Source organism: Bubalus bubalis, chromosome 1, assembly GCF_019923935.1.
Source record: "Bubalus bubalis isolate 160015118507 breed Murrah chromosome 1, NDDB_SH_1, whole genome shotgun sequence".
Taxonomy (NCBI): domain Eukaryota; kingdom Metazoa; phylum Chordata; class Mammalia; order Artiodactyla; family Bovidae; genus Bubalus; species Bubalus bubalis.
The window spans coordinates 115,724,199-115,738,775 of NC_059157.1; the positions used below are offsets into that span (position 1 = coordinate 115,724,199).

Below are 14,577 nucleotides of genomic sequence, written 5' to 3' on the forward strand. Positions count from 1 at the left end.
TCGCTCAGTTGTGTCCAACTCTGCAACCCCATGGACTGTAGCCCAGGCTCCTCCGTCCATGGAATTTTCCAGGCACGAGTACTGGAATGGGTTGCCATTTCCTTCTCTAGGGGATCTTCTCGACCCAGGGATCAAACCCGGGTCTCCCGCATTGCGGGTAGGCACTTTACCATCTGAGCCACATGGAAAATCCCTCTTAATGGTTCACAGTAGTCCAAAATTCTTGTAAATGCCTGGAGTTTATTGGTGTCATTTTTAAACAGGGGTTAACTCCAAACTGATCTATGCAAAAATAACTTGCTTTTAACTTAAGGAAAGCTTAAATCTCATGCTTCCTTTTTTTTTTTTTAGTGGCAAAAAACAAGTAATCATATAATTCTGATGAGACTTCAAAGAATTAGTGAACAGAAATGAAGAAATCATTTTCTGCCCTAATGTTGCCTGCATTTAGAATGTATGGCATTCATTCTCTGCAGTGTATTCATTCTCTGTCCGCTATTTCTTTTCACTCTTACCTCCTTAGAGTAACAGAAATCAAAACAAAAGGTACCCCAACACTGTTTATGTTACACTGTGAATTACAAAGCTATTGACAGCAAAATATGATATATCTATCTATTATAACAAAAAATAACCACTGGGCAATAAATTCAAAGTTTCTTCATACTTATAGTATTTTATGATTTGCTTATAATTAAAATTGTGGTGAAGTTTATACCTATTAGAAAAAAATACATAATGTTTGACTAGGAACACTGGCCTTTTCTAATAGGTCTACCTAACTGGAATGAAAAGTGATGAAATCTCGTAATTATTACTGGCAGAGTGTATTTCCTTACCATGTTAACAAATGCTAGAGCATGGTATTACCATTTCTTAGATATCTGACAAGCCACACACCATTCCACTACTTTCTGTGGGTGTTCCATTCATGGAGAATTAAAGATCTAAGCTTAAAAAGTAACTGGATCACACACAGGTTTTGAAAAGCTGAGTATCACTGAACCAAGATGTAAAAAAAAAAAAAAAAAACGGATGATCTCTAAAGGTTCATTCAGTCTAATATATTGCATTCTAAGAAAATTCTATTCTAACTCCCCCTGACTAGTTCTTGTTGGAGCTATAAATGAAGCAGTCAAAAGATAGTGGGATGTCAATATGAGTCTAAATTGATTTACCAATTTAATTGTTCGGCAGCTTTTCAAATCCTAAATGTTATAGTCACTACAAAGTTCTTTGTAACACAGAACAATCTAAAAACCACAACTCAATCTTTTTAGCTAAGAATAAATCATGAGAGACCTGTAATATTTTATTTGTTAAAAATGAACAGCTTCAGATCTAAAGGTAACTTTTCCAAAAAACACCAAAAAGTACAGTGTAAAGCATCTCCTCATTAAATACAAACGTTCATTTTGTGATGCACTGCATCAATGTTTTTTACACACCTTGATGCAAAGGGAAATTTAAGTTGCATCTTGTTTAAAAAAAAAAAAAAAACTTTTAATAACTGAAAAAGGATGACTACAACCACATTCTAAGAAAGGAAAAATTTCCTCCAAAAGAGCATATTCCTTTGTTTTTATACAACATGTTAGCACTCAATAATTATAATTTGGCTGTAACAAAGGCAAGATTTTATATTTAAAAAGAAAATGAAATTACAGATGCATGAAGAGCAAAAGTTTAATATACCAAAGACATTTTGTTTGATGCACTTAATATCAATATTTGGAGGGATTTTTAAGATTTAAAAAGAAGGCATTAATAATAGCTCTGTACAATAATATTTAAAAGAACAAGAAAATGAAAACATCTTTATACCGTATTTTCACAAACTGCTCTAAAGACAGCAAACTCGTGCTCAGTTGTTTTTCCTTTGTTTGAAAATAAGTTATCAATAATTCTAAACCAGTCTAAAATGTATTGTTCATGAATCAAATCTAAGCATTCATACTTGCAAAAATGTTTTGCAGTGAGTCCCTGGCCTACAGAGAGACTGGAGTTTACTTTCAAATTGTATGACTGGCTTCCAATAATCCCTTATCAGTAGACTTACAAGCAAAATACCAGATATTAAGGATCAGATTTAATTCTTTGGTATAAGCATGAAACTGTTATTGATAGCTTTCCGTGGCTAGCATAAACCAAGTAACCAAAGGACCATGAGAAACAACAATGAAATCTAGTATACCCTGCAACGCAGGCAGGAGCCATAACAATGTTTTGTGTTTTAACAGGGAAAATCAACACATATAATACACTGAAGGGAAAACTAACACCTACTTGGAGGTTTTAACATTACAGCAAATCAAAAATTTAAGCTTCAAAATGACCAAACTCGTAACCTGTAGTTTGAATATTTTGCTGCATTTTGCTATTATATCATAACTTAAAATTTACAACCATCTGAGGACTTTCAGCACTAGCTTGGCACAACAACTTAACTCCTCCTAACCCTCCAGAGTATGAGGGGGGGAAATCCTTTTCTCACCACAAATGCCTGAACTTTACACAAGAAATCAGAAGCAAAGGTACAGAACAAGGTCATAATAATGTTAACTCTATTATAATTTTGCACCTTTTATCTTGTGACATACACATTTTTTTAAGAGCTGTATGTATACTGTTCAACTTAGTAAACTTAAAATTTAACATTTTCAAATAAGAAGTCCAGGACTTTATGGCTAATTTTCCTATCAAAATATCTACAGAACTCAATCCATTTTAATTATAATTATTCCAAATATCATCTGAAGAATACTTTGTGCACACTAGACTCAAAACTACACTAAATTCAAACAGTATACCTATGACCTAGCTTTTAAAGTCTTCATCTCAGTTACCATCTTCCACCTGCTACTTTCTCTCCACACAAATTACCAGATTTTTACTCTGGACTTTCCTCCAGTTAGGCTCTATCAGATAACTTTGTAAATACCCATTTACAGCCTTTAAACACCAACATTTTAAACAGAAGCTAATGCCCGGAGTCACATTTCTTATTAAAAAAAAAGTTCAGCATTAAAGATTTACAACTCTGGAGGATTAACCTAATGTTATTTGAAAAATGAACCAAGTTCCAGATATCCCCATAAATCTTAAACCCCCAAACTGAAATTCTAATAATTTTTTATATCCCTAATGCAGAAAAGTCAACTGCACTTATTACACCAACACTATTAAAGTATAAGTGACAGCAACAAAGGGACCTATTTCAAATCTTGAAGACCAAGATTTACAATGGCAAGGTGTAAAAAATGGGCAAAGGTGATGAGATCCTAAATACCACTATCATAAAATAATCAATTTCTATCTTTCCACATTCTTTCTGCTGCATGAGGAATCAAAAAAGTCAAATAGAGAATTGTTCTGTCTGGGCCAACCATGAAATCTTTAAGAACACATAGGCATATTCCCTGTTATTCTTTCAGGGCATTATTTATACATGTTTAAAAAAAACTTCAAAAATAAAAATAAGAGTTATTTAGCCTTGTGAATATTTTGAAATAAAGTTTCTTGAATTTCTGTGATGAACTCTTCAAGCAATTAAATTTTTAAGAGTCATCACTGAAAAGTTCCTGTGACATGGGATCTATCCCACGGTTACAAAGCGGCTTCCTCCTTTGTTGAAAGTGAGAGTGGCTCTTTGTTCCTTCAGGATCCCAAATCGCTCATTCAAAGTCATCCCTGTCTGGAGAAAACAAAACAAAACAAAAATTAACAACTTGACTGTAAGCTACATTTGCTTTGGAACAACAATGTGATCATAATGGTAATTCACAGTAACAATACCTAACATTCATATACATATACATATATATATATGTGTGTGTGTGTATATATATATATATATATATATATCTGAGCCACCTTTCCTGGTGGCTCAGACGGTAAAGCGTCTGCCTGCAATGCAGGAGACCCGGGTTCGATTCCTGGGTCGGAAAGATCCCCTGGAGATTTGCTTTGGAATAATAATGTGATCATAATGGTAATTCACAGTAATAATACCTAACATTCATATATAAATAAATATATATGTGTATATGTGTATATGTGTATATATATATATGAGGGAAACACCCATATGAAATAGGTGAATTTAGTGAAGTTTAGGGAAGTCAGCTGTCTACTTGGAGGTCTAGAATTGAAACCTAGAGTCAGAATCCCTAAAAGGGCAATGAAAGAATGTTCAGACTACCACAGAACTAAGCTCATCTCACATGCTAGCAAAGGAATGCTCAAAATCCTTCAAGCCAGGCTTCAATAGTATATGAATTGAGAACCTCCAGATGTTCAAGCTGGATTTGAAAAGGCAGAGGAACCAGAGGTCAAACTGCCAACATCCACTGGATCATAGAAAAAAAACAGGGAATTCCAGAAAAAACATCTACTTCTGCTTCATTGACTACACTAAAGCCTTTGTGTGGATCACAACTAATTTAGAAAATTCTTAAAGAGATGGAAATACCAGGCTGAAAGGAAAGTAACAACAGACAAAAGAAGCAAAATAAATTTGGTCAAATTTCTGTCTATACAGAAGATTTTATCTTCATGCCACAGTTGACATTTTAAAATGTAACACTCATTCATGATAAAAATTCTCAGCAAATTACAAATAGAAGGGAACTTCCTCAATCTGATAAACACAGCCTACTGCTAACATCAAACTTAATGGTGAAAAACAATGCCTTCTCAAGTCTGGAGACAAAGCAAGCAAACATGCTCTCAACATAGAACTGAATGTCCTAGCCATCATAATGAAGAAAACGAAAAGATTTAAAGATTGGAAAAAAATTCAAAGAATGACATGATTGCTTACAAAGAAAATCCTAAGTAATCTATAGAATTATTAAAAGCAGAAAGTGTATTTTAGCAAGATTACAAGGTTAATACAAAAACTGCCAAAACCATGGTGAGATATACCACTTGACATGCATCAGAATGTCTAAAATCAAATGATAGATAATAACAAATGCTAGTAAGGCCATGGAAAAATTAAGAACTCTCTTACATGTTGGAAGGAATGGTACCGCAGCTACTTCTCTGGAAAACAATTTCATACTCCCCCAAAAGTTAAACCCAGAATTATAATATGATCTAGCAATTCCATTCTTAGGTATTTACCGAGGAGAAATAAAATATATGCACACAAAAACATGAACGTACAGGTTTTCGTGTGAGCATATGTACATGAATGTTCAGAGGAGCATTATTCACAATAGCCAAAGAATGGAAATAATCCAAATGTCCATCAACTGACAAATAAAATACAGTATATCCATATGGTGGAATATTATTCAGGAATAAAAAGAAATAAAATATTGATATACACAATGGATAAACCATGAAAAAATTATGCTAAGTGAAAAAAGGTTCACACATTATATGATCTCATTCACATGAAATGTCCAAAATAAGCAAATCCAGAGACAGAAAACAGGTAGACCAGTTGTTTCCTAGGGTTAAAGATAGTTAGGACATCCTATTTATTATACAACATTAGTTTTGTAAATTAAAATATTTTCAGTCAATGGCCAGAGAAATATAGGGGGGGAAATTTACCTGTTTTCCAACACTGTTTATGTCAAATTGTAGGGGGACACCTTTAGGAACTTTCTTTATATCAGATTGATCCCGTTTTGTCAAGAATGAGGGCACAGCAGTACGCGTTAATCGTGGTTTCTGAGTTCTATTAGAAAAAAGTTAAAATAAGATCAGTTAAACAATCAAAAGAAGAGAAATAAATCACTTGGTTCATAAGACATCTTGACTTGTACACATGTTCAACTGTATGAAGGCTACTTTATTTACATTCTCAATAACCCCGCCAACCCAGTTTTTTTTAATTTTTTGAAGAATAGTTAATTTACAATATTGTGTGTTTCAGGTATACCGCATAGTGATTCAGTATTTTTGCAGATATTTCATTATAGGTTGTTATATGATAATGGGTCTAATTCCCTATGCTATACAGTAAATCCTTGTTGCTTATCTATTTTATATATAGTAATTTGTATCTGTTAATTCCATACAGCTGATTTTTTCCTTCTGCCTTCTCTCCCCTCTGTGTAACCACAAGTTTGTTTTCTATGTCTGCAAGTCTGTTTCTGCTTTCTATATACATTCATTTGTATTATTTTTTTAGATTCCATATATAAGTAATATATAGTATTTGTCTTTCTCTGACTTATTTAACTAAGTATAACATTCTCTCGGTCCATCCATGTTGCTGCAAATAACAGTATTTCATTCTTTTTATAGCTGAGTAACATTCCATTGTAATATATACACATATATGCATATATATATATGCCACATCTTATTTATCCATTCATCTCTTGATGTATACTTAGGTTGCTTCCATGTCTTGACTATTGTAAACAGTGCTGTTATGAAAAACACTGGGGTGCACATATCTTTTTGATTTAGTGTTTTCATTTTTTTCTAGATATATACCCAGGAGTGGAATTGGTAGTTCTATTTTTAAGAAACCTCTATACTGTTTTCCACAGTGGATGAACCAATTTACATTCTCACCACCAGTGTACATGGGTTCCCTTTTCTCCACATCCTCTCTGACATTTATTATTTGTAGACTTTTTGATGAGAGCTATTCTGACAGGTGAAGTGATACCTCATTGGGGTTCTGATTTGCATTTCTTTAACAATTAGTGGTGCTAAGTATCTTTTCATGTGCCTGCTAGCCATCTGTATGTCTTCTTTGAAAAAAATGTCTGTTTAGGTCTTCTTCCCACCTTTTGACTGAACTGTTTTCATACTGACTTGTATAAACTGTTTGTATATTTTGGATTTTAACCCATTGTTGGTTGCAATCATTTGCAAATACTTTCTTGCATTCTGTAGGCTGTCTTCTGATTTTGTTGATGGTTTCCTTGGCTGTGTAAAAGCTTTAAAGTTTAATTAAGTCCCATTTGTTTACTTTTGTTCTTATTTCTTTTGCCTTTGGAGACTGATCCAAGAAAATACTGCTATGATTTATGTCAGGGTGTGACCTCCCACCTTCGTTTTTGTTTTGTTTTCAGAATTGCTTTGGTAATTTGGGGGTCACCTGGGGTTCCATGTAAATTTTATCTGCTCTAGTTCTGTGAAAAATGTCCTGGGTATTTTGATAGGGATTGCGTTAACTCTATCGAGTACTCAGTTATATGGTCATTTTAATGATACTAATTCTCCCAATCCAAGAGCATGGGATTATCTTTCCATTTCTTTGATCATCTAAAATTTCCTTCATCAATATCTTGCAGTTTTCAACATACAGGTCCTTCACCTCCTTGGTTAAGTTTATTCATAGGCATTTTGTAAATACAATTTTAAATCAGTTTTCTTTTTTACTTTCTCTTTCTGATATTTCTTTATTAGTATATAAAACAGGTATTAATCTTGTATCCTGCAATCTTGCTGAATCAAAAAAAAAAAAACTTGGTTCTTGACAGACTAATCTAGAGACTAAAATTTATAAATTGCTCACAGAATACCTCTGTAAGTAGAACTACAAACTTTTCAACAATTTGGAATAATTGGTCATTTCCAAGTCTTAATCTTCTACTAAAATAAAGCAACCTCTAAAACCTCGAGACTCATCTGATGTTTTCATCTCAATTATTAAAATGGATGTATAGGCAAAACAAAAACTCTGTAAACCTAGGAATTTTTTAAAAAATTTTATTATTTTAAAAATATGTTCATCACAACTCACATAATTGACTTCATAACCTACTAATGGGTCACACACATCGACACAGACATTTTCCTCTGCTGTGTTAGCTTGAGTACGTCTGCATGAAGTTCCAAGAAATTAGCCAATCTGCTAGACCACTGGCTGATACGGGACTTTCTTTCAATTCTAAGTACACAACGTAGATTTTCATTCCTGATACTTTTTGATGGGAAAAATTTAAGAGTGAGAGTTACAGTGTGGTGTAGTGAGGATCCAATGAGGCTTTTCCACAGCTAGGTCAATTATCAGGTTGAATTTGATAATATGGTTTTAGAACTTTCTTGAAATGGATCCTTTACCTCCAGCCCAGTGCTACAAGTCTCACATCTTGCCTGTGAACTCAGGGTTCAGCTCAACCCCCACCCCAGGCAATATCACTTCCAGCTTCAACCTAGAAAGTTTATAATGCAATAAATATAATGGAATGGTGAAGTTAATTAAGGTCATTTAAATTAAAGAATGGGCTTCCCTGGTGGCTCAGTGGTAAAGAATCCACCTGCCGATGCTGGAGACTTGAGTTTGATCCCTGGGTCAAGAAGATCCATGGAGAAGGAAATAGCAACCCACTCCAGTATTCCTGCCTGGGAAATTCCATGGACAGAGAAGCCTGGAGGCTATAGTTCATAGGGTCACAGACATGAATTAGCAACTAAACAACGACAAAAATAAAGGAATATACTATGAAGTCTTTAAAAAAAAGGCGGATGTGTATGTAATGAAGTCCAAAACATGTAACTTTTTTAGTTGTTTTGGCTTTTTTGTTTGTTTGCTTTGGCATGCTGTGTGGCTTGTGGAATCCTAGTGCCCTGTCCAATCAGGGATTGAATCTGGGCCATAGCACTCAAAGTACTGAGTCCTAACCGCTGAAAGTGAAAGTGAAAGTGAAGTCGCAAAGTCGTGTCTGACTCTTCGCCACCCCATGGACTGCAGCCCACCAGGGTCCTCCGTCCATGGGATTTTCCAGGCTAGAGTACTGGAGTGGGGTGCCATTGCCTTCTCCACCTAACCAATGAACCACCAAGGAATTCTCTACTTTTAACTTACACTTTGTATTGTTTCCTTGTCTCAGTTTATCCTAGCTTGGACATCATACTCCTGAGCAGAGTCAAATATTTTTCTATTATCTTACATAATGAGAGGTTATAATTTTTTCCAAAAAGAAAAAAAAAGACTTACACTGGGCACTGCACTGCTCCTGGATTATCAATGGATACAGTCAAAATTCCTCCATTTGTGGTGGAAGTTCGCCATCTAGTTTCAAAAAACCAAAAATTTCATTAAAACGAAAGTTTATAAATCCTACTGTGTGTTCTACATAAAACATACATTTTAAAGTAGCCATTACTTTTTCTAAGTTTTCAGAAATTCTAGATATCTGAGCCCCGACATGATATAATTAATCAGCATATTGGTTCTAAGAACTGGACACATGAATTTATAAATATTTTTCCATGTAACAGATATATGCACATAAAAAAATCAAATAATTCAGAAAAGCTTCTAATAAAAAGCAACAATCCTTTACTCCACTGTTCTCCCTTCCTGGTCCCCAGAGGCAGCACTTTTAACTTCCTGATTTTCTGCTTGTTAGTTATCTCCAGTTCACTAAACAAGACACTTAGGTAATAATATCTTGCTATCATAAGGATTCAGCTCATCACACTATCCTCTAGTTTCTCTTCCTAGTTTGAAACATTTTGATGGCTGTATCACTATTTTATTTTCATTAATTTTATAAATACACTTGAATTTCTTTTTCCAGTAGTATCTCTTGACATTTTCCCCTACCTCCTTTATAAGAAAGGACAATAGTATTTCTAATTCCTTCCCTCCACCTCTTCACCCACTTTTTATCAGCTTTACTTTTATATTTATATAGGTCAAAGTCGGACATTTACACTACATTGTTACCAAATTAAGTATCTTGTGCTTTGTTCTATACATTGATCCTCAAACTCCAGTGCAAAAGAATACTATCAGCATGAAGTTCAAATAGTTGCCATTCTTATACTCCAACTGCTCAAAATCATGCCCATTCTAGAAGGTATATCTGAACCATGATCATGTGATATATGCTTTGTTTTCTAAGAAGTAGCCATAATTTTAAATGATTTAGTTTTAAACTCTGGTCATACTGATGGAATGTTACAACTCACACTTGCAGTGCAATTCTAAGAGACAAAAATATATTCTTAAAATACCTTCATAGGGTAAGGAGGAAAAAAGCAATATAAGAAGAAAACACTGTATTGTTTTTAAAAATTTATAAATATTCTAAAAGCTCTACTGGATTTTCTTCTACTTATTCCCTGAACTGGTTCATTTGTATAAAGTGATTATAAAAAAATAAAGAGCTATTTCATTAAAATGGAATAAACAGGAAAAAAAATACAGAGTAATGCATTTGCTGCTAAAACATGTAACACTGACATGTGAAAAACCAAATGTTTTGGGGGGAAAATCAGCAAAAACAAAACAGGATTTACTTATTTCAGGCTCAATGGTTAATTCACTCTGGGTCTCATTTAATTTCTTTTAAACTGCAGCACAAAGTAATTTAGGTCACTACTATTCTGGGAGTTTTGAAATGACATCTTGAAAAACAAATTGAAACTTACTGACGAGTTCTCTTTGCTACTACATCGTCTAGCAGTTGTTCTGAGTTCAACTGGGCCTGAACCTGAAGGGGAAAAAAAAAGCAGTAGATGCCATAGAAAGCAGAGGATTTGAATCCAAAGAGCTATCCTGCTCTGTAACTTTATAACCCTGTGTGGTGGGTTTGAATGCAGGAGAGGAGCATGTGCCTATTCTGACAACACCTCTTTCTTGGGGTTCCTGTATCAGAATAAGTAGTAAAAACAAATTTATTCCTAAATAACATGTTGAATTCTTATAGGACACTGCCACTGATGACAACAAAAGAGAAAAGAGGGAAAAAAATTAATCTAATGTCATGTTCTCCATATCCTAAACCCAAACCCTACCTTGATCATGGGTCATGTCTATAATTGATGATTACTAAAGGTGGATGGTCAGGATCCTTTGTGTAAAAAGAAAACACTGTCAAGGGTTTTTTATACCTTCAGGCCTCTTCTGAAAAGAAAAGTTGCCTGACGAGTGTCTTTCTGATGACTTAATTTATTTCCACTCCTGGTAAAATTATTTGGAATGTTATTTCTGCAACAACAAAAAAAAACATATGTACCATGAAAAGTCTGGACCACTTAACAACTCTGAAACATCTTGAAAAAATAAGCAAAAATAGTTAAATGCAGAGGTGAAAATACTGAGGTATACTAAACACAAAGATTCAATTATGTTCTTGTTTACATGAAGCTATTGAGATCTGATTTACAGATATCATATAACAATCTGGTTAATTCTGGAGCAAATTTATCTTACAAATATTCAACTGTCTAAAAGAATTAGTACAAAGAAAATCACACCTAGGTACATCACTGTCAAACTGCTAAAAACCAACAATAAAGAGAAAATATTGAAATATAACATATTCTCCAAATCTCTCTCCTTCACTCATAATACGTATTATATTAATATAAATCACACAAAAATTCATACTGTTCCACTGTTTGCTCTCTCCTGCATAGAATATTGTAACCTTAATTATGTTTGACTTTACTTTCACCAATTTCTAATTTCTATAGAAAGTTGGTAGAAGACAAATTTTCATACTTATCTGCTTATTTCTATAAATAAATGTTTAACATGTCACCTCATCTTACCTCCAACCTTATAGAGGCTCAAATGCATAATTTCCCTAGCCATCTCAATTAACAAGGACTCATTAATGGCTCAGGTAATTGACAAATTTTTGAGAAGTTCCTCTTTTCCAAAAAAAAGTACTCCCAATTGATTCTCAAAACAAAGAGATGACAGTTGAGTAAAGTTACAATTATAGCCATTCCACATATACAAAAACTTCATTTCAGGGTTTTTTGTGGTTTTTTTTTTTGCTTTGAATTATCTTTTATAAGAGATGAATAAATGGTATTTGAAACTGAAATAATAAAACTTCACAGCTTGTCAACTTCTACTTTATCCTGACAGAGAACAGAATACCATAATCAGTTCAGTTCAGTTCAGTCGCTCAGTCATGTCTAACTCTTTGTGACCCCATGGACTGCAGAACACCAGGCTTCCCTGTCCATCACCAACTCCCGGAGTTTACTCAAAATCATGTCCATCAAGTTGGTGATGCCATCCAACCATCTCATCCTCTGTCAATCCCTTCTCCTCCTGACGTCAATCTTTCCCAACATCAGGGTCTTTTCAAATGAATCAGTTCTTCCCATCAGGTGGCCAAAGTATTGGAGTTTCAGCCTCAGCATCAGTCCTTCCAATGAATATTCAGGACTGATTTCCTTTAGGATGGACTGGTTGGATCTCCTTGCAGTCCAAGGGACTCTTAAGAGTCTTCTCCAACACCACACTTCAAAAGCATCAATTCTTTTGCACTCAGCTTTCTTTATAGTCCAACTCTCACATCCATACATGACTACTGGAAAAACCACAGCTTTGACTAGACGCAACTTTGTTGGCAAAGTAATGTCTCTGCTTTTGAATATGTTGTCTAGGTTGGTCATAACTTTTCTTCCAAGGAGCAAGTGTCTTTTAATTTCACAGCTACAGTCACAATCTCCAGTGATTTTGGAGCCCCCCAAAATAAAGTCTGTCACTGTTTCCATTGTTTCCTTGTCTATTTGCCATGAAGTGATGGGACCAGATGCCATGATCTTAGTTTTCTGAATGTTGAGTTTTAAGCCAACTTTTTCACTTTCCTTGCACTTTCATCAAGAGGCTCTTTAGTTCTTCGCTTTCTGCCATAAGGGTGGTGTCATCTGCATATCTGAGGTTATTGATATTTCTCCCAGCAATCTTGATTCCAGCTTGTGCTTCATCCAGCCTGGCATTTTGCATGATGTACTCGGCATATAAGTTAAACAGGGTGACAATACACAGCCTTGACATACTCCTTTCCTGATTTGGAACCAGTTTGCCGTTCCATGTCCAGTTCTAACTGTTGCTCCTTGACCTGCATGTAGACTTCTCAGGAGGCAGGTCACGTGATGTGGTATTCCCATTTATTTAAGAATTTTCCACAGTTTGTTGTGATCCACACAGTCAAAGGCTTTGGCATAGTCAATAAAGCAGAAGTACTATAATAATAGGTCACATTTTAAACAACGGTCTTTTTTAACATTTTAAATATCCTTAATTGGTAAAATACATGTGAAGTTTACCACTTTGGCCAGTGCAGTGGCATTCAGTGCATTCACGTGGTCATACCACCACCACCACCATTTCCAGAAACATTCACCTTCACAGACTAAACCTGTTCCCCTTCCAACTCACTGCCCACCTCCGCCCAGCCCCCAGCCCCCACCCCTCCGCTGCCTGTCTCTCTGAATCTGATTGCTCTGGGGACCTCGCAAGAGTGGAATCACAGGACATACCCTTTTTAATTTAATATCAAAATAATTTCAGCTAGGGACTTCCCTGGTGGTCCAGTGGTTGAGAATCCACCTTTCAATGCAGGGGACACAGGTTCAATCCCTGATCAGGGAACTAAGATCCACATACTCCAGGGTAACTAAGCCTGTGCACCACAACTATTGAACCCACATGCCACAACTAGAAAGAAGCCCACGCACCACAATCAATGAATGATCCTGCATGCTACAACTAAGACTGGACATAGACAAATAAATAATTTAAGCTTAAGAAGTATTCATGAAAAATCCTTTCAGGTTTGTTTTTCCCACAAATAACATACACTATTCTGTTAAGAGCCACTGAGAGTATGTAACAAATTCAGCTTTCAGAATTTTGAATAATTCTGGCTGAGGTGTTTTTATCAAAACAATCACCTTTTGCAGTCTTTTTCTATATGTCAAGAGAAACAAAGAAAACAGAGTGATGTTTTTCTTAAGAAGTCTATAATTAAATTCATCAACAACACTGGTTCTAAGAAATAAGGAAGCTGTAACTAAATGCTTCCATACTGAGTGTTCAAACAGACATCCCAAATACCTGTCTCGAAAATGACCAGACAACTACAACATCACTGCAAATTCATTGATTTGAACTCTCAGTATAAGAAGTCCATCTTTATTTATGAAGGATAACATAATACTGTCTTATATTTGAGTACTTACTTTCTATTTAACTGGTTAGGTCTCTTGAGAGCTGCAACTGGTTTTCTCTGCACTTCATTTTGTCTCAGAAGGTTTGCCTTCCTTTTTAATGCTGGAAAATATCGTTCTATATTCTTTTAGAAAGCAAGAAACTATGTTAATTAGATTGCTTCATGCTCTATAACCTACCATATAAACATTTCTGAAGCAGAATGGACAGGGACTGACCACTACTTAGATGTACAGATTAGAGAGACAGAGAAGCTAAAACAACTTGAATATTTCCAGTCTAAGTGACCAAAAAGATAACCACATTATACTTAAAATACTTGCAACTAAAGAAGAATTCAAACAGAAGAAGGAATTTTTTCTATTTTGGTTATGTTCAGTTTGAGATACTCTGAGGGATACACAGGTGATGAGGAAACATGGCTTTGGAGCTCAAGAGAAGAATCAAGAGAGCCTGAAATGAAAATTTGGGAATCTTTCATATAAATATGATTTTGATGTCAAGTGAAGGTGTAAGAGAGCCAAATTCCTGAGGCAGGTGCAGCGCCATCGTGCTAGCCAAGCAATCTCTGATGGTTTCCTTGACCTTGACTGGACTAAAAGTTGACCTTTAGGTCAGAGGAGAAGTAGAAGAGATATGTTATCTCTCCTTTGTCTCCTGTTCTCTTAGAG

General features: G+C 35.0%; 1 protein-coding gene across 1 annotated transcript in view; it reads right to left on the reverse strand.

Annotated features, from left to right (window-relative positions):
* Nucleotides 1-1,299: 1,299 nt before the first annotated feature.
* Nucleotides 1,300-14,577, reverse strand: part of FYTTD1 (forty-two-three domain containing 1) — a 30,975-nt gene continuing 17,697 nt past the window's right edge. The window contains exons 4-9 of the mRNA XM_006078496.4: nt 13,918-14,030; nt 10,822-10,918; nt 10,360-10,421; nt 8,918-8,992; nt 5,566-5,692; nt 1,300-3,694 (exon numbers count right to left, since the gene is read on the reverse strand). Of these exons, the coding sequence (XP_006078558.1) occupies nt 3,596-3,694; nt 5,566-5,692; nt 8,918-8,992; nt 10,360-10,421; nt 10,822-10,918; nt 13,918-14,030 (573 nt within the window). The 3' untranslated portion in view covers nt 1,300-3,595. The remainder of the gene's footprint in view (nt 3,695-5,565; nt 5,693-8,917; nt 8,993-10,359; nt 10,422-10,821; nt 10,919-13,917; nt 14,031-14,577) is intronic.